The sequence below is a fragment of the Mus pahari genome, chromosome 16 (assembly GCF_900095145.1).
Source record: "Mus pahari chromosome 16, PAHARI_EIJ_v1.1, whole genome shotgun sequence".
NCBI classification, from domain to species: Eukaryota; Metazoa; Chordata; class Mammalia; order Rodentia; family Muridae; genus Mus; species Mus pahari.
In genome coordinates this window covers 60,705,043-60,720,055 of record NC_034605.1, presented here as the reverse complement: position 1 = coordinate 60,720,055, position 15,013 = coordinate 60,705,043, and the positions used below count along the sequence as shown (strand labels likewise).

At 49.2% G+C, this 15,013-nt stretch overlaps 1 protein-coding gene across 5 annotated transcripts in view; it reads left to right on the top strand.

Annotated features, from left to right (window-relative positions):
* Positions 1–15,013, top strand: part of Klhl3 (kelch like family member 3) — a 120,317-nt gene that overhangs the window by 85,246 nt on the left and 20,058 nt on the right. For all 5 annotated transcript variants that reach the window (XM_029547556.1, XM_029547557.1, XM_029547558.1 and 2 more), the window contains exons 7-8: positions 5,360–5,476; positions 8,276–8,425. In XM_029547556.1, coding sequence (XP_029403416.1) covers positions 5,360–5,476; positions 8,276–8,425 — 267 coding nt within the window. The remainder of the gene's footprint in view (positions 1–5,359; positions 5,477–8,275; positions 8,426–15,013) is intronic.

The following is a 15,013-nucleotide window of genomic DNA, read 5'->3' as shown; positions in this document are numbered from 1 at the left end:
AGTGTGGCCTGTGGTGACCTCCCACACCAATTGATTAACTGGTGTGTGTGTGTGTGTGTGTGTGTGTGTGTGTTTGTTGTTTTTTTTTTTTTTTTTTTTTTTAATCTGTGGATTCAAGGGAATCTGGGTAGGGGCTGATATCGAGGCCATTGCTGGAATTTAGGTGGGGTAGCAAAAGCTACATACAACCCACACCCTCTCAGTTACCACACTGACTACCCCTGAGCAGAGGCGGGGACTAGAGTTCACTATGGAGTAGCTGTTTGCAAAGGCATGAGAAACCCCCCCCCCCGCCCGCCCGCGTGTACGCTCTACCTCCTGGTGTATTTCTGGGTAGCTCTGTAGGATGCCCAGGGATTCTGCTACATTCTCTGCAATGATTCAGATCAACTTCCTTAAGAAAAAAAAATTAATCCATTGCTTAAAAAAGTCTTCCAAACGGCTTATGGAAAGTGGGAGAATTAGTTTCCGCCAGGGGTGAGCTCCTTAATGGGTCATCCAAAATCTAGTGGTCAGCCCTGAAATTGTAGACATGCCAGCAACAGCGGAGAGATGCAGTAGATTGTGTATGTGTGTAGATATGTATGTATGTGCATATGTACTAACAAAAAGATGCTAGGAATTTGAGAGGGAGGAGGGGGATATGAAGGAGGTTGGGGGAGGAAAAGGTAGGGGGTAAACAATGTAAGTGTATTTTAATTAAAAAATTAAGAAACAAAACGTGACCATTCTTGCATACAGAAACTCTAGGTTTAAAAGCATGGCAGCAGACACAGCAAATGCCCTTGTCCCTTCCCTGGGATGACATCCTGGGACCGTGTGGAGAGCTATAATTAGTACCACAGGCTTAAGGACTTGGCCCCCAGCTCTGCAGCTGGCTCAGGGGTTCCGCCACTCGGGACCGAGATGCATTATTGCACAGCACTCAAACTTGGAGATTGGGGTTTGAGGTGAGTTTGCATCTGCAGTTCCTCCTCCCTGGTGGCATCTGCTAACTTGTTACCCTCTGAGGCTATTTGATCATTTCTAAAATATGAATCACAACACCTCTTTTGGAAGTTTGTTGTGGATTAAATGAGGTTATACATGTAAAGTGTTATTGATCAAAATCCTCTCCAGTTTTGATTAGCAAATCAGGTCCTTGGGCAGGAACCTCATTTTTTCCCTCTGTTATTATTTAATTAGCTTCTCTTCTAGTTCCTGTTATGAGAATCACCTCACCGAGTTACAATCTTGCCAATGGATCTTGAATCCTCCTTCTTGATTTTCAAAATACCTTTTGAAAGCTAGCATCCGTGCCCACTGCCCTGATCCCCCTTTTCTTGAGGTACTCAGGTCCAGCCCGGCTTGGCTGCCTGAGTAACAGGGTGGGATGGGGTGGGGAGTTACCCAGTGTTTTCTGGCCAGGGCTTATGCTTACACTTAAGGATTGAGAGCCTACAACAATCAGGACTTTGCCTCAACTCATTTGCACATAGAGCATCCAAGAAACTGGTTCAGCAGCTTAAGTCAGCGAGGGAATGACCCTGTTTGTTTGAAAGCAAAGAAGTGTGAGCAGTCAAGCATTTGCATTTCATCAGGGAACTCACAGAAACATTGTAGCATTGTAAGTATTACTCGGTCCCTCGATCGAAGCCCTGGGATCACTGCTTTGATTTTTACAGAGTATGAGTTTATAACTTTTCCTGTAGCCGGCAGATATTGAGTATTTTGGGCATTGTGCTGTGGGATTCTCATCTCTGCTGCTGGGCATGGAGTACCCTGGAGACTCTGAATGAGTGTGGCACTGTTCAGAGAGTTTTTATTTACAAAACTGGTGCAGACTGGATTTGACCTGTGTGCTCTACTTTGTCAAGCAGGGCTAGTAGACACTTGAGATGAATGGGGAACAGAAGCACCACAGCTGGGTGTGAGGGGACCACACAACTGCCTCTTTCCGGTTCCGGGCTGGAAAAGTTAATGATGGATCAGAACATTGACTAAGTTGGCTTATGTGAGAATTCGGGATGGCAGCGGAGTCTGTGAGGCCTTCTCAGAAAGAGCTGCTGGGGATTGTGTTTCTGCTCAGATAGAAGGGTATTCTGGGACTTGGAAGTCCAGGAACCACACAGCTCTGAGGCCAGAAGGTTTCCCAATAGAAAAGCATCCTGAGACTCTGCAGCTCAGGAGGGGAACCCCATCTCAGGAGCCTCAGCTCAGCTCCTTCTTCTCTTCATTGCTTCTTGGCTTCTTCCATCGAGAGGTTCACACCAGGCAGCAAATCTCATGAAGGGATTTTATTAGAGGTTTCCAGGGTATCTAACGATGAACCCAGGAAAGGTTGCTCGCTGCTCCTGGGAGCAGAGCAGACAGCGGGGGGGGGGGGGGTAGGGGATTGAACAAAGGGCAGGGTTTATATAGGATTTTCTAGGGGGTGAAACTTTTTAGGGCAGCAATTTCTAGATTGAGGATTGGTAGCTGAGCTTGGGGTGGGGGGTGGGGGTGGGGTGGTTCAAGGATTGGTGGGTTTCCTTCTCAGGGATTGGTGGGTTTCCTTCTCAGGGATTGGTGGGTTTCCTTCTCAGGGATTGGTGGGTTTTCGTCTCAGGGATTGGTGGCTTTTTTTCACCCCCCTTTTCTCTGCATCAGGCCCATGGGTGAGGGTGGGAAGCCCTTCCTCACTGAGGCTGGCTTTTGCTGAGGCTCTGTCTCTCTGGGGATGCTCAGGGAGGCTGGAGAGGAGGTGCTGCCGCTGTGGGCAGCCCCTTATGGGACAGCTCCAGCCCAGGCTTCACGTTTTTTTACCTTTATATGAAGGCTGTGCTGCTTCGTGGTGGAGAATGCGGTCCATGACTAAACTCTACCTGCCCAAGGCTTCATTCCTCCTCAGTGTCTGTCACCCCGCCACTTGAGATCATACTATATGGGATGTGGGCAGGAGACAGATGGTGAACTTCTCATTCCTGTAGAAGTTCACAGTCAGGGAGAAGGGAATAAGAGGTGTGGGTGGCATGTGAAGCCCGTCACCTCCCCCAGACAAGCCCTGCTTCTCCAGGGGCTCTGACTCTCTGCTGCCCACCAGGCTCCACCCCTTCTCCTCCCAGCCCTGCTCTCCACTCCAGCCTAGCTGGGATCCATGGCTTCCTCAAAGGCTTCCTCTGGGTCTGCTCACCCACCCATTCACCGACAAGAGCTTTTGAGTGAATATTACACACAGAACTCTATTGAATTTAGGATTTGTAAGACATGCAGGAGGATTTCAGTATTTGTGTGCGTATGGTTAATTAATATACAGCTCATTACATTCAAAAATGAGAAAAACTGAGCATATACTATGTATTGCTCTTTTTCTTTAATTCTGTTCCATTCTGTTTCTTAAAAATTAAATTCTTGGCTAGGGAGATGTGTCAGTGGTTAAAAGCACTGACTGCTCTTTCAGAAGACGTGGGTTCGAGTCCCATCCACCTAGTGGCTCACAACCATCTGTACCTCCAGTTCCAAGGAAGACAGTGCCCTCTTCTGGCCTCTGCGTTACCTGCACTTCTGTAAGTGACACACAAGTAAAAATAAATCTTATTAAAAACAAAAACAAACTAACAAAAAATCCAAACAAGTTTAGTGGCTAGGGTGTGGTAGTGCACACTTTGAATCCCAGCACTCTGGAGGCAGACGTGGAAGGGTCTCTGTAGTTCAAGGCTAGCTTGGTTTACGCAGGACAGCCAGGTCTACACAGAGAGACCCTTTCTCAAAAAGCAAAAACAAAACAAAACCAACCAACTAACCAAACAACCAAGCAAATGAATAAATAAATAAATAAATAAATCTGTTCTGCTACAGGTAGTAAATTTAGTAACCTTGATCCCTTGTCTGAGGTTGTATCTGTCAAATGTGCCACCTGCTCTGTAAGGAATGTCACCTGTGGCGTGACTCTGAGACTAGAACTCTTATTCCTGGACGACCTATGACGTTAGTGTCTGCTGGTGACTCTCGCTGAGTCAGTTACTACAATTCTGGCATTCTCTTACACTCATTAGCTGGCGGTTTCCTTTGCAGAAGCGAGCCCTTCCTGTACTTCCTGAAGAGTCCGTGGGCTCCGGGATCTGATTGTATTCACTGAGTTAGGATCTGTTACTGTAGTTTGAAAAGCAAGACTGTTCGACATTGAGTAGAGTTTGCATAAACAGTGACGTGTTACACGCTAAGTGTACAATTTGATCAGTCGTAAAGAGGGCATCAGGTCCCTTAGAACTAGAGTTACAGATGGTTGTGAGCCGCTCTGTGGGTGCTTTGAAAGAACAAGTGCTCTTAACTGCCGAGCCATCTCTGCAGCCCATGTTTTCTTCTCTTTAACAGCAAATACAAATTTTTCATCCTTGTTCTTTATAAGAATCCTACCACAATAGCACTACAGCGGACACCTTAGGCACATGTCCCTGCCCACTTACATGAGCCTTCTAGCAAGCTTTCTACCCAAGAAGGGATTTTTTAAAAACTTTTCATATTTCTATTTCTCCCCCCTGAAGGTATATTTATCCATTTCCAGTAAGACTTCTGGTTGGTTCTGCCTCGTCAGTTCTAGACTTTGCCAGTTTGGCAGCATGGTCAGGTGTAATTTGAATTTAGATTTAACCCTGTGGAAAGCAAGCCACAGCCTCTCCTTTTGGGTTCAGGTTCCCCAGCTTTCAATTTGTGATTTGCGTAGGCATGAGATCTTTCCTTGTCCTTTGGCGTTTGGTGTCACTTTCCGTCATCAGAGCCAGCCTTAGGCAGAGGGCAATCCTGTCACCATCCTACATGACCCGGGACATATGTGAGGGGAGGGAACCTTGCCCCAGGGCTTCTGGTCCTTTTGAGCACTCTTTTTCTTTTCTTTTTTTCTTCTCGCTCTGACCCCTCTCTCTCAAGCCCAAATATTTATTTATTATTATATGTAAGTACACATATAATAATACACTTCAGACACACCAGAAGAGGGCATCAGATCTCACTACAGATGGATGTGAGCCACCATATGGTTGCTGGGATTTGAACGCAGGACCTCCAGAAGAGCAGTCAGTGCTCTTAACCGCTGAGCCATCTCTCCAGCCCCTGGAGCACTCTTTTCATACCCAGTTTACAGTGACCACTCCGTGTTTCTAGCCTTAAATGACTGTCAGAACTACTTAGTTTGAACCAAAATGTCTGTATGTCCTGGCCAGCAGGTTTATCATTCTACGTGTGTGTTCTCTGATAGGCCAGCTCGTGTCCTCGGCCTTCCTTTCTTTGTTTCACCCTGAATATCAAGCCTCAGATTAAACGCCCATGCAGCTGGTGGGCAACTCTCCCTCCTGGCTTAGGAGCTGAGGCCGTTCTTTGCAAGCGTTCTGTTTTTCCTTCCCAGGTGTTCGAAGCTGTGATTTCATGGATCAATTATGAGAAGGAGACTCGCCTAGACCACATGGCAAAGCTGATGGAGCATGTCCGGCTCCCTCTCTTACCGAGGGATTACCTGGTCCAGGTGAGTGTTTTCAAGTTCACCCAGCCTGAGGAGCACGGAGGGAGCTCTGGCTGTGTGGTGTGGCTGAGGTGTTTCGTGAGTCTACGTGGGGACGGAGGGCATGGACTCCCTGGATCGAGAGTGAAGTACAGACAGGGAATGTAAAAGCCCAGATGGGAGCAGGGCATGTGAGCTTTCAGTCCATCCAACAGCCTTGAGCTACCTCACTGTCTCCTGGTGCTCCTGATGTCTCGGATGCTGCAGCGGATCTGTGACGAACTGTTGCAAGGATTCAGGAACTCTTGAGTATCCGGGTGGGCGGTCAGCACAGAGCCAGATAGAAGGGACACTCAGTATGAGTTGGTTTTCCCTGGGAAGGACGGAGAAAGAAGAGGTATTTCCATAAAATCCCCGTCCTCCCTCTCTGCTTCGATTTCCCTGTGCTCCCTCTCTGCTGTGACCTTAGGCAACCTGGAGTCCAGGTCAGGAGTGTGAAAACCGGCTCTTCCTAGATGCATCCAGAGTGTGTTCTACCCTCAGAGAGAAAGAAAGATTAAGAATTCTGGGTGCACTTATGTCTTCTCATTTAATCCCTAAACAGCTCCTTATAGGCCTCATGATATCCACCCAACTTTTTCTTTTCAATTTGGGGCTTTGAAGCTTGGAGACTGGGGTTGGTCTGTAACCTCCACACAGCGTGAGGGAGTCCCAGTTGAGGTCCACCCTCACATGGCCCTGAAGCACACACTCCCACGAGCAGCCACCTCTGATAACGTCTGTCTCGTCTGTCTTGTTTGTGCACGGGCTGGTTCATTTCGTGCAGTAAATGGTGTCAGACGTCCTTGCAATCCTTCAGACATGCTACTTTAATGAAATGCCGAGGCAAGTTGGCCAGCCCTTAGCCATTCCCGAGGAGTGTTCAGACGCCAGGGTGAGAGAGACGGTTGAGCAGTGCCACCCAGCCCTCAGCCCTCGTCACTCCCTGTCGCACCTGACCCTAGAACCTCAATCTCTCTCTGGTCAAAACAACACCAGCCCTGATAGGGCTGCATGGGCACAAGAAGGGACAGTCCAGGAAGAAAGGCCTGTTACAGTGTCCAGGGGATGCTGGCTGCTGTTCTAGTATCTGGGGCTACAGGTGATGTTTAGTCCATGAGTACTTGTGAAGCCCCGTGTGCACGTTTCTGTTGTTCACAGGCCCGAGGGCTCAGTGCACGCCCTCTCTGTGTGTCTCCTTGTGAGACCCCTTCACAGGTGCTTAGGCGTGTGCTGGGAGTTCCCTCAGTGCTGCCACCTGGTGGCCACATGCGTCGCCTCCCCTGACCTGCCTGAGTTACCATGGTCAACCCCACTCTGTCCCATGGAAATGGCCTCCAGCAAGGACTGTTTCACAGTGAGGGTGGGTACCCAAGGGACTGGGTTCCACAGAAAGCTAAGGCAGCTTCCGAGACCCCCCACAACTGAGACTTGTCAAGACACGGGCTTACTCTGGTTACCATCGGAAATTCAGGTTTGGTTATGGAAAGAGGTTGAGAGGCCAGAGAAAGGTTCTATGGACCCTCCTTTAAAACTGACTTTTATCAGGCCTCGTGAGGTAAACTCCTCTAGGAAAGGATGCTTCATTAACATTTATTTGACCTGGAAACTTAAAGGAGTTTAACCTGAAGGTGGTGCAGGTGCCGGTGCCGGTGGGGTGACTCTGGGCAGCTCCTCCCTCCACACTGGCGGCCTTCAGGCTCAGAGTTGCTAAGTTACCCAGGTCTTAACGGGCATTGAAAAAAAAAAACGGCATCTAAATGTATACCGTGCTGTCGTGTGATACAACACACAGCACAAATGTCATAATTTCGATCATTCTTGTTAGAATTTTGTCTCATGTGTACGAGTGTTTTCTCTGCATGTGTGTCTGGTACTCCTGGAGGCCAGATGAGGACACTGGAATCCCCGGAGTTATGGACGGTTGTGAGCCTCTTTGTGGGTGCTGGGAATGGGACCCAGGTCCCCCTGGGAGGGCAGCTGGTGCTCTAACCACTGAACCACCTCTCCAGCCCCCATCGTGATCGTTCTTAAGGGGACGGCTCAGGGACACTGGTTCTCCTGTGCACACCAGCACAATCTGTATTTCTAAAGCTTGCTTATCACCCTGCACTGTAGCTGCACCCGAGAATACTAACTCCCTGGGGGCTTCCCCCTCACGCCGAAGGGGCTCTCTGAGACCAGCTGCCCGACCCTGGACACTCTCTCTAGACATTTGTGTTTCCATCCAACTGGGAGGGCGAGAGAAACTCAGAATTCTATGTCTGGGAAAAAGAAGGCTCTGGAGGCAAAGGCCTCCCTTCATCAATCCGTCTCTCCTACCAGCTCCAAGCTGCCAGAAGACGATGGCCCCAGCCATATGTTCATTCCTCACAACTGTTGGGCCCAGGAGACACTTGGCCAGGCCTTCTTTGTACATGGCTGGCTTGAAGGCTTAGTGAATCCAGTGTCTCATTCTGCAGCTGGACTTGAGCGGCTCAGATTAGAAGCCTTGTGTCCATCAGTGTCTTCCTCAGGGCTAGCACCTCACCAACTACTGAGTTTGTTCATGTGAAGTGCCCATTTTATAGATGAAGAGACTGAGGATCAGAGGTTCAATGTGGTGGAACAGGACTGAGAGGTGGAACTCCCTGTGGTAGTTTGGAACTCTGGGCCTTTCTCAGAGTCTGAAGTGGTGTGGAGTAGAAGGGATGAGTGAGAGTTAGGAATGCTCTAGCCTGGGGAGAGCCTAGGGAATCATGGCCCCACTCTGCTGGAAGCTCACCTGTGCGCTGTTACCCCCAGACAGTCGAGGAGGAAGCTTTGATCAAGAACAACAACACCTGTAAGGACTTCCTCATCGAAGCCATGAAGTACCACCTCCTGCCCCTTGACCAGAGACTCTTGATCAAGAACCCCAGGACCAAGCCCCGGACTCCAGTCAGCCTGCCCAAGGTAAGCCCCAGCCCAGCCTGGGCCTCGGCTCAGGAATGCCCGGGGAAAGTGGCTTCCTTCCAGCCTCAGTTCGTTCTGGCTTCCGGTTGCATTGACGACCCAAGAGTTGGTGTCTGTTGGCTCCTCTTGAATTTGCTAGCGCAGCAGCCATAAGCCAGAGCTTGCTTTGCTGAGAGTTTCGGGGTGGCCACAGCAGTGTCAGGGAGCTTCCAGCACGCTGATGTGTGCTGTTCCAAGACAGGCAGAGGGACGGGGCATCCTGGATTGTAGGAGTCAGGACACCCCCAGTCTGCAGTCTTCCCTTACCTGGGAAGGGATATGAAGGACAGCTAGGGCTGACAGAGCAGACGCTGGGCCTCAGGACAGCAGAGCAGGAGCAGGTGGAAAGTCAGGGACTGAGAAGGAAGTCTGGGGAAAAGGAAGGTGCTACTGTGTGCTGAGTGCTCTCATTCTCTCTCTCTCTCTCTCTCTCTCTCTCTCTCTCTCTCTCTCTNCTCTCTCTCTCTCTCTCTCTCTCTCTCTCTCTCTCTCTCTCTCTCGGTCTCTAGAGTCCTCAGGCTCAGCAATAATTTTCCCACTCTCTTAACACTGATGTGGGTGGGGTGGGTGAGTGAGGGGTGGGGCTGGGGGAAGGGAGGCCCGGAATGAGCCCAGTGACGACACAGGAAAGTGTTTACTATGAAGTTCTTCCCCTGTGTCAAAGGCCTAGCCGAGGGCACAAGGTTGTCTTAGGGTTACTACTGATAGGATGACGTGCCGCGCCGTGGCCAGCTACAACATGAGGACCTTTTATCTAGCTTATATCACTGTTCATCACTGAGGGAAGTCAGGATGGGAACTCAAGCAGGGCAGGATCCTTGAGCAGGGGCTGACGCAGAGGCCATGGAGGGGTGCTGCTCGCTGGCTTCCTCCTCATGGAGGAGCTCAGCCTGCCTTCTTACAGAACTCAGGACCAGCAGCCCAGGGGAGGCACCACCCAGACGGAACCGAGTCTTCCCTCACCAATCACTAATGAAGGAAATGCTCTACGGGCTTGCCTGCAGCCCAGTCTTGTGGGGGCATCTTCTCAGCTGAGGCTCCCTCCTCTCAGATGACTCCAGTTGTGACATAAACTAGCCAGCGCAGGTGTTTTGTTTATTTGTTTTGTTTTGTTTTGAAACAGGGTTTCTCTGTGTAGCTCTAGCTGTCCTGGAACTCACTCTGTAGACCAGGCTGGCTTCGAACTCAGAAATCTGCCTGCCTCTGCCTCCCGTGTGCTGGGATTAAAGGTGTGCGCCACCACTGTCCGGCAGGTGTGTTTTACCCAAACACTGGTGCTTACAAGCCTTAGTTCTACAAAGGAAACTGAGGCTCGCGGTTCAGTGACTTGCCCAAGTGTCAGCACAGCCAGTGCCCACAATGGTGGGAACCTGTTGGAACCTGTTCTTCGAATTGCTCCTAATCCTGTACAAACTGGAGCATGTGCCTGATGGCTGCTCTTATCATCAAGTCCACTTAGGGGAGGGTACAAGAGGGACTGGTTCTCTCCGGCCATTTGCCTTACTGTCCTTCAGTGTCTTTTTGTTTTGTTGAAACATTAAGAGGGAACTTTTTAAAAATCTTATTACATTTCTCTTTGTGTGTCTCTGTGTCTCTCTGTGACTCTGTCTGTCTGTCTGCCCCCCCCCCCTCTCTCTCTGTGTGTGTGTGTGTGTGTGTGTGTGTGAACCGCTTGTGGGAGCCTGGGATTGAACTCCAGTTGTTAAAACTTGGTGGCAAGTGCCTTTACCCACTGAGCCATCTTGCTGACCCATTCTCATCCTTCATTTTAAAGTGAAGAAATTTATATTTCTTTAGTTGTAGAAATATAAATATGTTGCATATTAAAAAAACCACACTGCAGTTTAGAAATAAAGTAGCAGTCACCCGGAGCTGCCTTGGCGAGTTTTCCTTTCAGCAGTATCTCCGCACATTTATTCGGGGATAACTGAAGATGCACCTTTTCCTGTATGTGGGATCTTCGGTGAAGGCTGAACCACGTCTCTCTGACCCCGCTAAACCAAATGCTACAAATGGCGGGTACGGAGCAAGTCAGCATGGACGCAGTGATGGGTCCGGGGCTTTGCTGTGTCTGTACCATGCCCACTTCACGATCCGCGGTTAACAGTCTCTGGAATAATTGTGTTTCTGTAGTGCGAGTATATCTGTGTCAAGTACTCTTTATTAAATGACATATCTTCATTTGCATATCTTTAATCTTGAATGATATTGATCTTGCTTTCATGTTGTTATTTGTACTTCTTTTGGTGGAGATGTTCTGTTTATGCGCCCTGTCCCTGCCTCCGGTGGAATGCGTGTTCTGACCGGCAGTTTTAAGGGCCTTTTCTGTACTGAAGGCCTCGGGTCTTTGTGTGTGCATCGTTTTTTAGTTGTGGTTTTCCTTCTCAGCTGTTCATGAAATTCTCTCCCTGCTCCTGGTTACCTTTTGGTCTTTTCAGTAGCATTTTGGAAGAGAGGAACTTATAAAAATCAGTGACTTCAACTGACAAGAAAAATGGTATATGTTTATCATGTACATTATGATTTAAAATATTCTAAAGTGTTGTACATTATAGAACAGCAAAACTGAGCAATCCAACATGTGGTTTGACCACAGCCATTTATTTATTTATTTTTAATAGCCAGAACACTTACATTTTACTCTTAATGATTTTCAACAATGTAACATTTTATCAACTGTGGTCACCATGCTGTGGAGCAGAGCTCCTGAGTTAGCCTTTCTGCATGTAAGGGAAACTGTGTATCTTTTAATTAATGGCTCGCTAGCCACCTTCCCTTCCTCACTCCCTGTTGTAACTACTGTCCCACCTGTCTCCCTGTTTAAGACTCTTAATGCCGATGAGAGCTGACTTCCTGTGCCTGGGTTATTTCTTTAGTGTTAAGCCTTCTCCCTTCAAATGTGTTGCAAATGACAAGATTTCCTTCCATTTTTTAGGACAAATAATATCCCACCGCACTGTGTGGCAGCTTCTCTGTCCTGTCATCATAGACACAGGCTGAGGCTGTAGCTCAGCCATCATGGACGAGGCTATAGTCTCCATCAGCGTGATGGCACCTTCTGACATACTGATTTCATGGACTTGGGATTTGTATGTGGTAGTGGGATTGCTGGCTCATGTGTCAGACTATTTTTAACTTTCTGAGGAGCCGCCATACTGTCTTCCCAAGTATCTTTGCTTGGAAGAGCAGATGCCCACGCCTGACAGTTTCAATCGTTTTCTGTTGTGATTTATTTTGAGTTTAAACTGAAAAAAAAACAAACCCACCCTTCACATAACTTATACTTTTTCCTGTAAGTTTGAAGATTTAAAGTCTATGGATCATTTTCAGAATATTTTCAAAATATGTTATATGAAGTAAGGGTCATATAACTGATTTATTCTGTGTATGAATATCTGGTTATAGCATACCACATGTTGAAAGGACCCGCCCCTCCTTAGTCCTTGCCCTACTGTAAGTCATTGACTCTGTACTCCCTGGTCTGTCCCTGGCTTCTACCCTGTGTCTTGGCTCATCTGTCTGCCTTATGCAAGCGCTAGGCTGCCATGCTCACTGGCTTCAAGTCTGGCGTATTCCTGACACCTCAGTTCTGTTCTTGGGCATAGTTGTGCTAACTTCAGAGTCCGCTCATTATTTCGTCGAGAAAAGCTGCAGGAGTCATCGGGGTTGGATTCCGTCTCTAGGTCAGTGGGGGCTGGGGCGGGGGAGGCGTTATCTGGCAATCGGCCACAGTCTGCTCCTGTTTATTTGGCCCGTGACTTCTCTCAGCGATGTTTTATCTTGTCCACGTATGACTTTTGACTGTTTGCTGTTAGATTTATTGATGGGCGTTTTTGATTTTGATACAATTATCAATGTTCTTTTTCCGTGGGCAGCACTAGGAATTAGCTCATGCAAGTGTACTGCCATCGACTTATGGGAAAATTGGTGCTGACTGTTCACACCACAACGGTTTCTTCCTAAATCCTGATCTTTACTAGATCATTGCTCATCTGTGGAACTGTGATTGCTGCGGAAGGTTATTTGGTGAAGGGAAGCTTGGTCTGGGAAGAACTGGGGTGGTGGTTTCTGGAGCAACAAGTACACGCAGCTTGAGGCTTTGACAACAATCGAGGGCTCTCTTCTGCAGTGTACACTCCCACCCTAAGCTATATGCTGTGGGCAGCAGGCATTATCTGCCGGTGTCCTTGGCACACAGCCTAGGTCCTGGCTCGGGGCGGTCTGATAGCAGCATTCTTGTGAATGATTGGTATTTTAGAAGAAGAAATCACCACCCTGGACCCAGTGCTGACTGACTGCTTACCTCCCGTTTGTTCCCTGCTGCCTTCAGTAGCCACGCGTGTGCAAGGATGTAGCAAGGACGGGCACCCTACTTTATAGAATGTTCAGTTCAGCCAGCAAAACTACCCAACGCCGAGTGAACCCAGTTGCCATTCCCGGGAGACCACAAGACACTAGGATTAAATAGACAAAGCTCAGCCGCCAGCTGCACGCTGTCACCTAGGAACTCATTCACTGTGCCCTTCACACTTGCCCAGCACCGGGGTAGGTGTAGACAGGCGAAGACTTGGAACCGTCCACTCTTCAAGAGACTGCAAGCGAAGGGAGGGGAATCAGACGTACCAGGCAGTTCCATGACGTAAGGGTCATAACGGGGGGAATGCCCAAGACGCCCTTGCTCTGTGGAGGAGAGGAGAAGCTTTCTGCTGGGCTGGTGCCTGCTGGAGATGAGCGCTTAGGTACATGCGGGCTGTCTGAGGAGCTCCCCACTGGGCACCCGGTCCCACGCTCTGATGGCAGCTCAGGGTGATCTTACTTCTTCTCTGATCTCTGTCCTTGTCACCAGAAGCGTCCACAATAACACTGGATATTGCTTGCATAGCAGTTGCTAGGCAGCCTCTCAGCGTTTTAGGCTGAGCGTTAAACATATGCTGTCTTCATGGGTCAGGAGGCTCTGCTGCTGGAGAACCCTGGGATGTGTGCAATAGGGTTCAGGGACTCACCTAGGGCTTTCCAGCTGGTCCATGGCTATGCAAGGCATGATAGTCACCATGGTGATGACAGTTCCAGATCTCAGTTACCTAGCAGTGGGCTAAGTTCCCCACAGTTACTCCCTCAGAGAGCTTTCACAGTTAAAATCGCCCCGTTTTGAAGACAGGGAACTAGATCTCAGGATGCTACTTACTCGCCATTGTCTGTTTCCATATTCTGAGTTACCCTAACTTTCCTGGCTCAACACAACAAACATTGAGTGCCCTGAAGTTTCTGAGGGCGGGTGTCTCAGAGTGGCTTAGCTGGACTGTGCCAGCTCTGGCTTCCCACAAAGCCAAGCTGGTGGTAAGGGTGTCAGCCATCCGAAGGCTCATCTAGGGAAAACCTCACTCCCGAGGTTGCTGGCAGACTTCAGTTTTTCCTCCGTGCAAGGTCGCTTGCTTCTTCAGTGAGGGACTCTAATGCATGAGAGCAAGGGGCACACTCAAGGCAGAGCCTTGCTGTGACCTCATCGCAGGACATCCACCCCATCCCCTTTGCTACTCTCTTTGATGGACACACTCACCAAGGTAGCACACACATAAAGGGTAGGGGAATTAATTCGGAGCCTGAGTTGGAGGATCGGGTGTCTACCCTGTCTTTGAAGTGCAGCCAGAGGGTGGTTAGGCCAAGATTTAAACTGAAGGTGAGAAGCCCACAAACTCTTCTATGGCATGGCCTCCAAATGCCAGAGAAGCCTTTTATCTCAGTCCTCTGTGGGAAGGCACCCGAGTACTGACTCCTAGGAAGTCTCTCTGAGATGGCAAGAGGATCTGCAAATGGCCAAGGAAGGGAGCAGAGGCCTGTGGGTTACACGGAGGAACAGACAGGGAATTCTAAGGGCAGACTGATTCGAGCTGTCACATTTTCAGCCCAGGCAGGCTTTCCGAGGCACCCAACTTGGAGAACTGGAGGGAGGGGGGAGAGATTAGCTCGGTCTCAGCATTTCTCAGCAGTGGTAACTGTCTGCTAGCAAAGCCCTTTCTCTGAAACAGACAGACTTCCTTGAGATAGCCTCAGAGGGTGACGGAATGTGTTCCCGAGCTGACACACTCCAGCAGGAACAGCTAATACCATCTTGGCCCCCACACCTTTGGCACCCAGCACGCCCCCTGAGGCTGGGTTGCTATGGACAACCAGAGGCTGCCTCTCAGTCTCAGAGCCTGCCTGCATTGTGAGGATCCACAGATGGCAGCAAGAAAAACAAAATCAGGTTCCAGGAGGAGCACAGGAGACCATCAGGAACGTAGGAACGTAGGAACGTTCTGAGCACGGTGCTCTCCCGTGATTCCAGCTCAGTGCGCACCTCTGTCCACCCCTTCAGAAATGATACAAAGGCCTGGCGTGGTGGTGCACTCCTTTAATCCCAGCACTTGGGAGGGAGAGGCAGGCGGATTTCTGAGTTCGAGGCCAGCCTGGTCTACAGAGTGAGTTCCAGGACAGCCAGGGCTATACAGAGAAAACCCTGTCTCAAAAAACCAGCAACAGTGATGTTAAATCTAAAAACGTGAGCCAGGC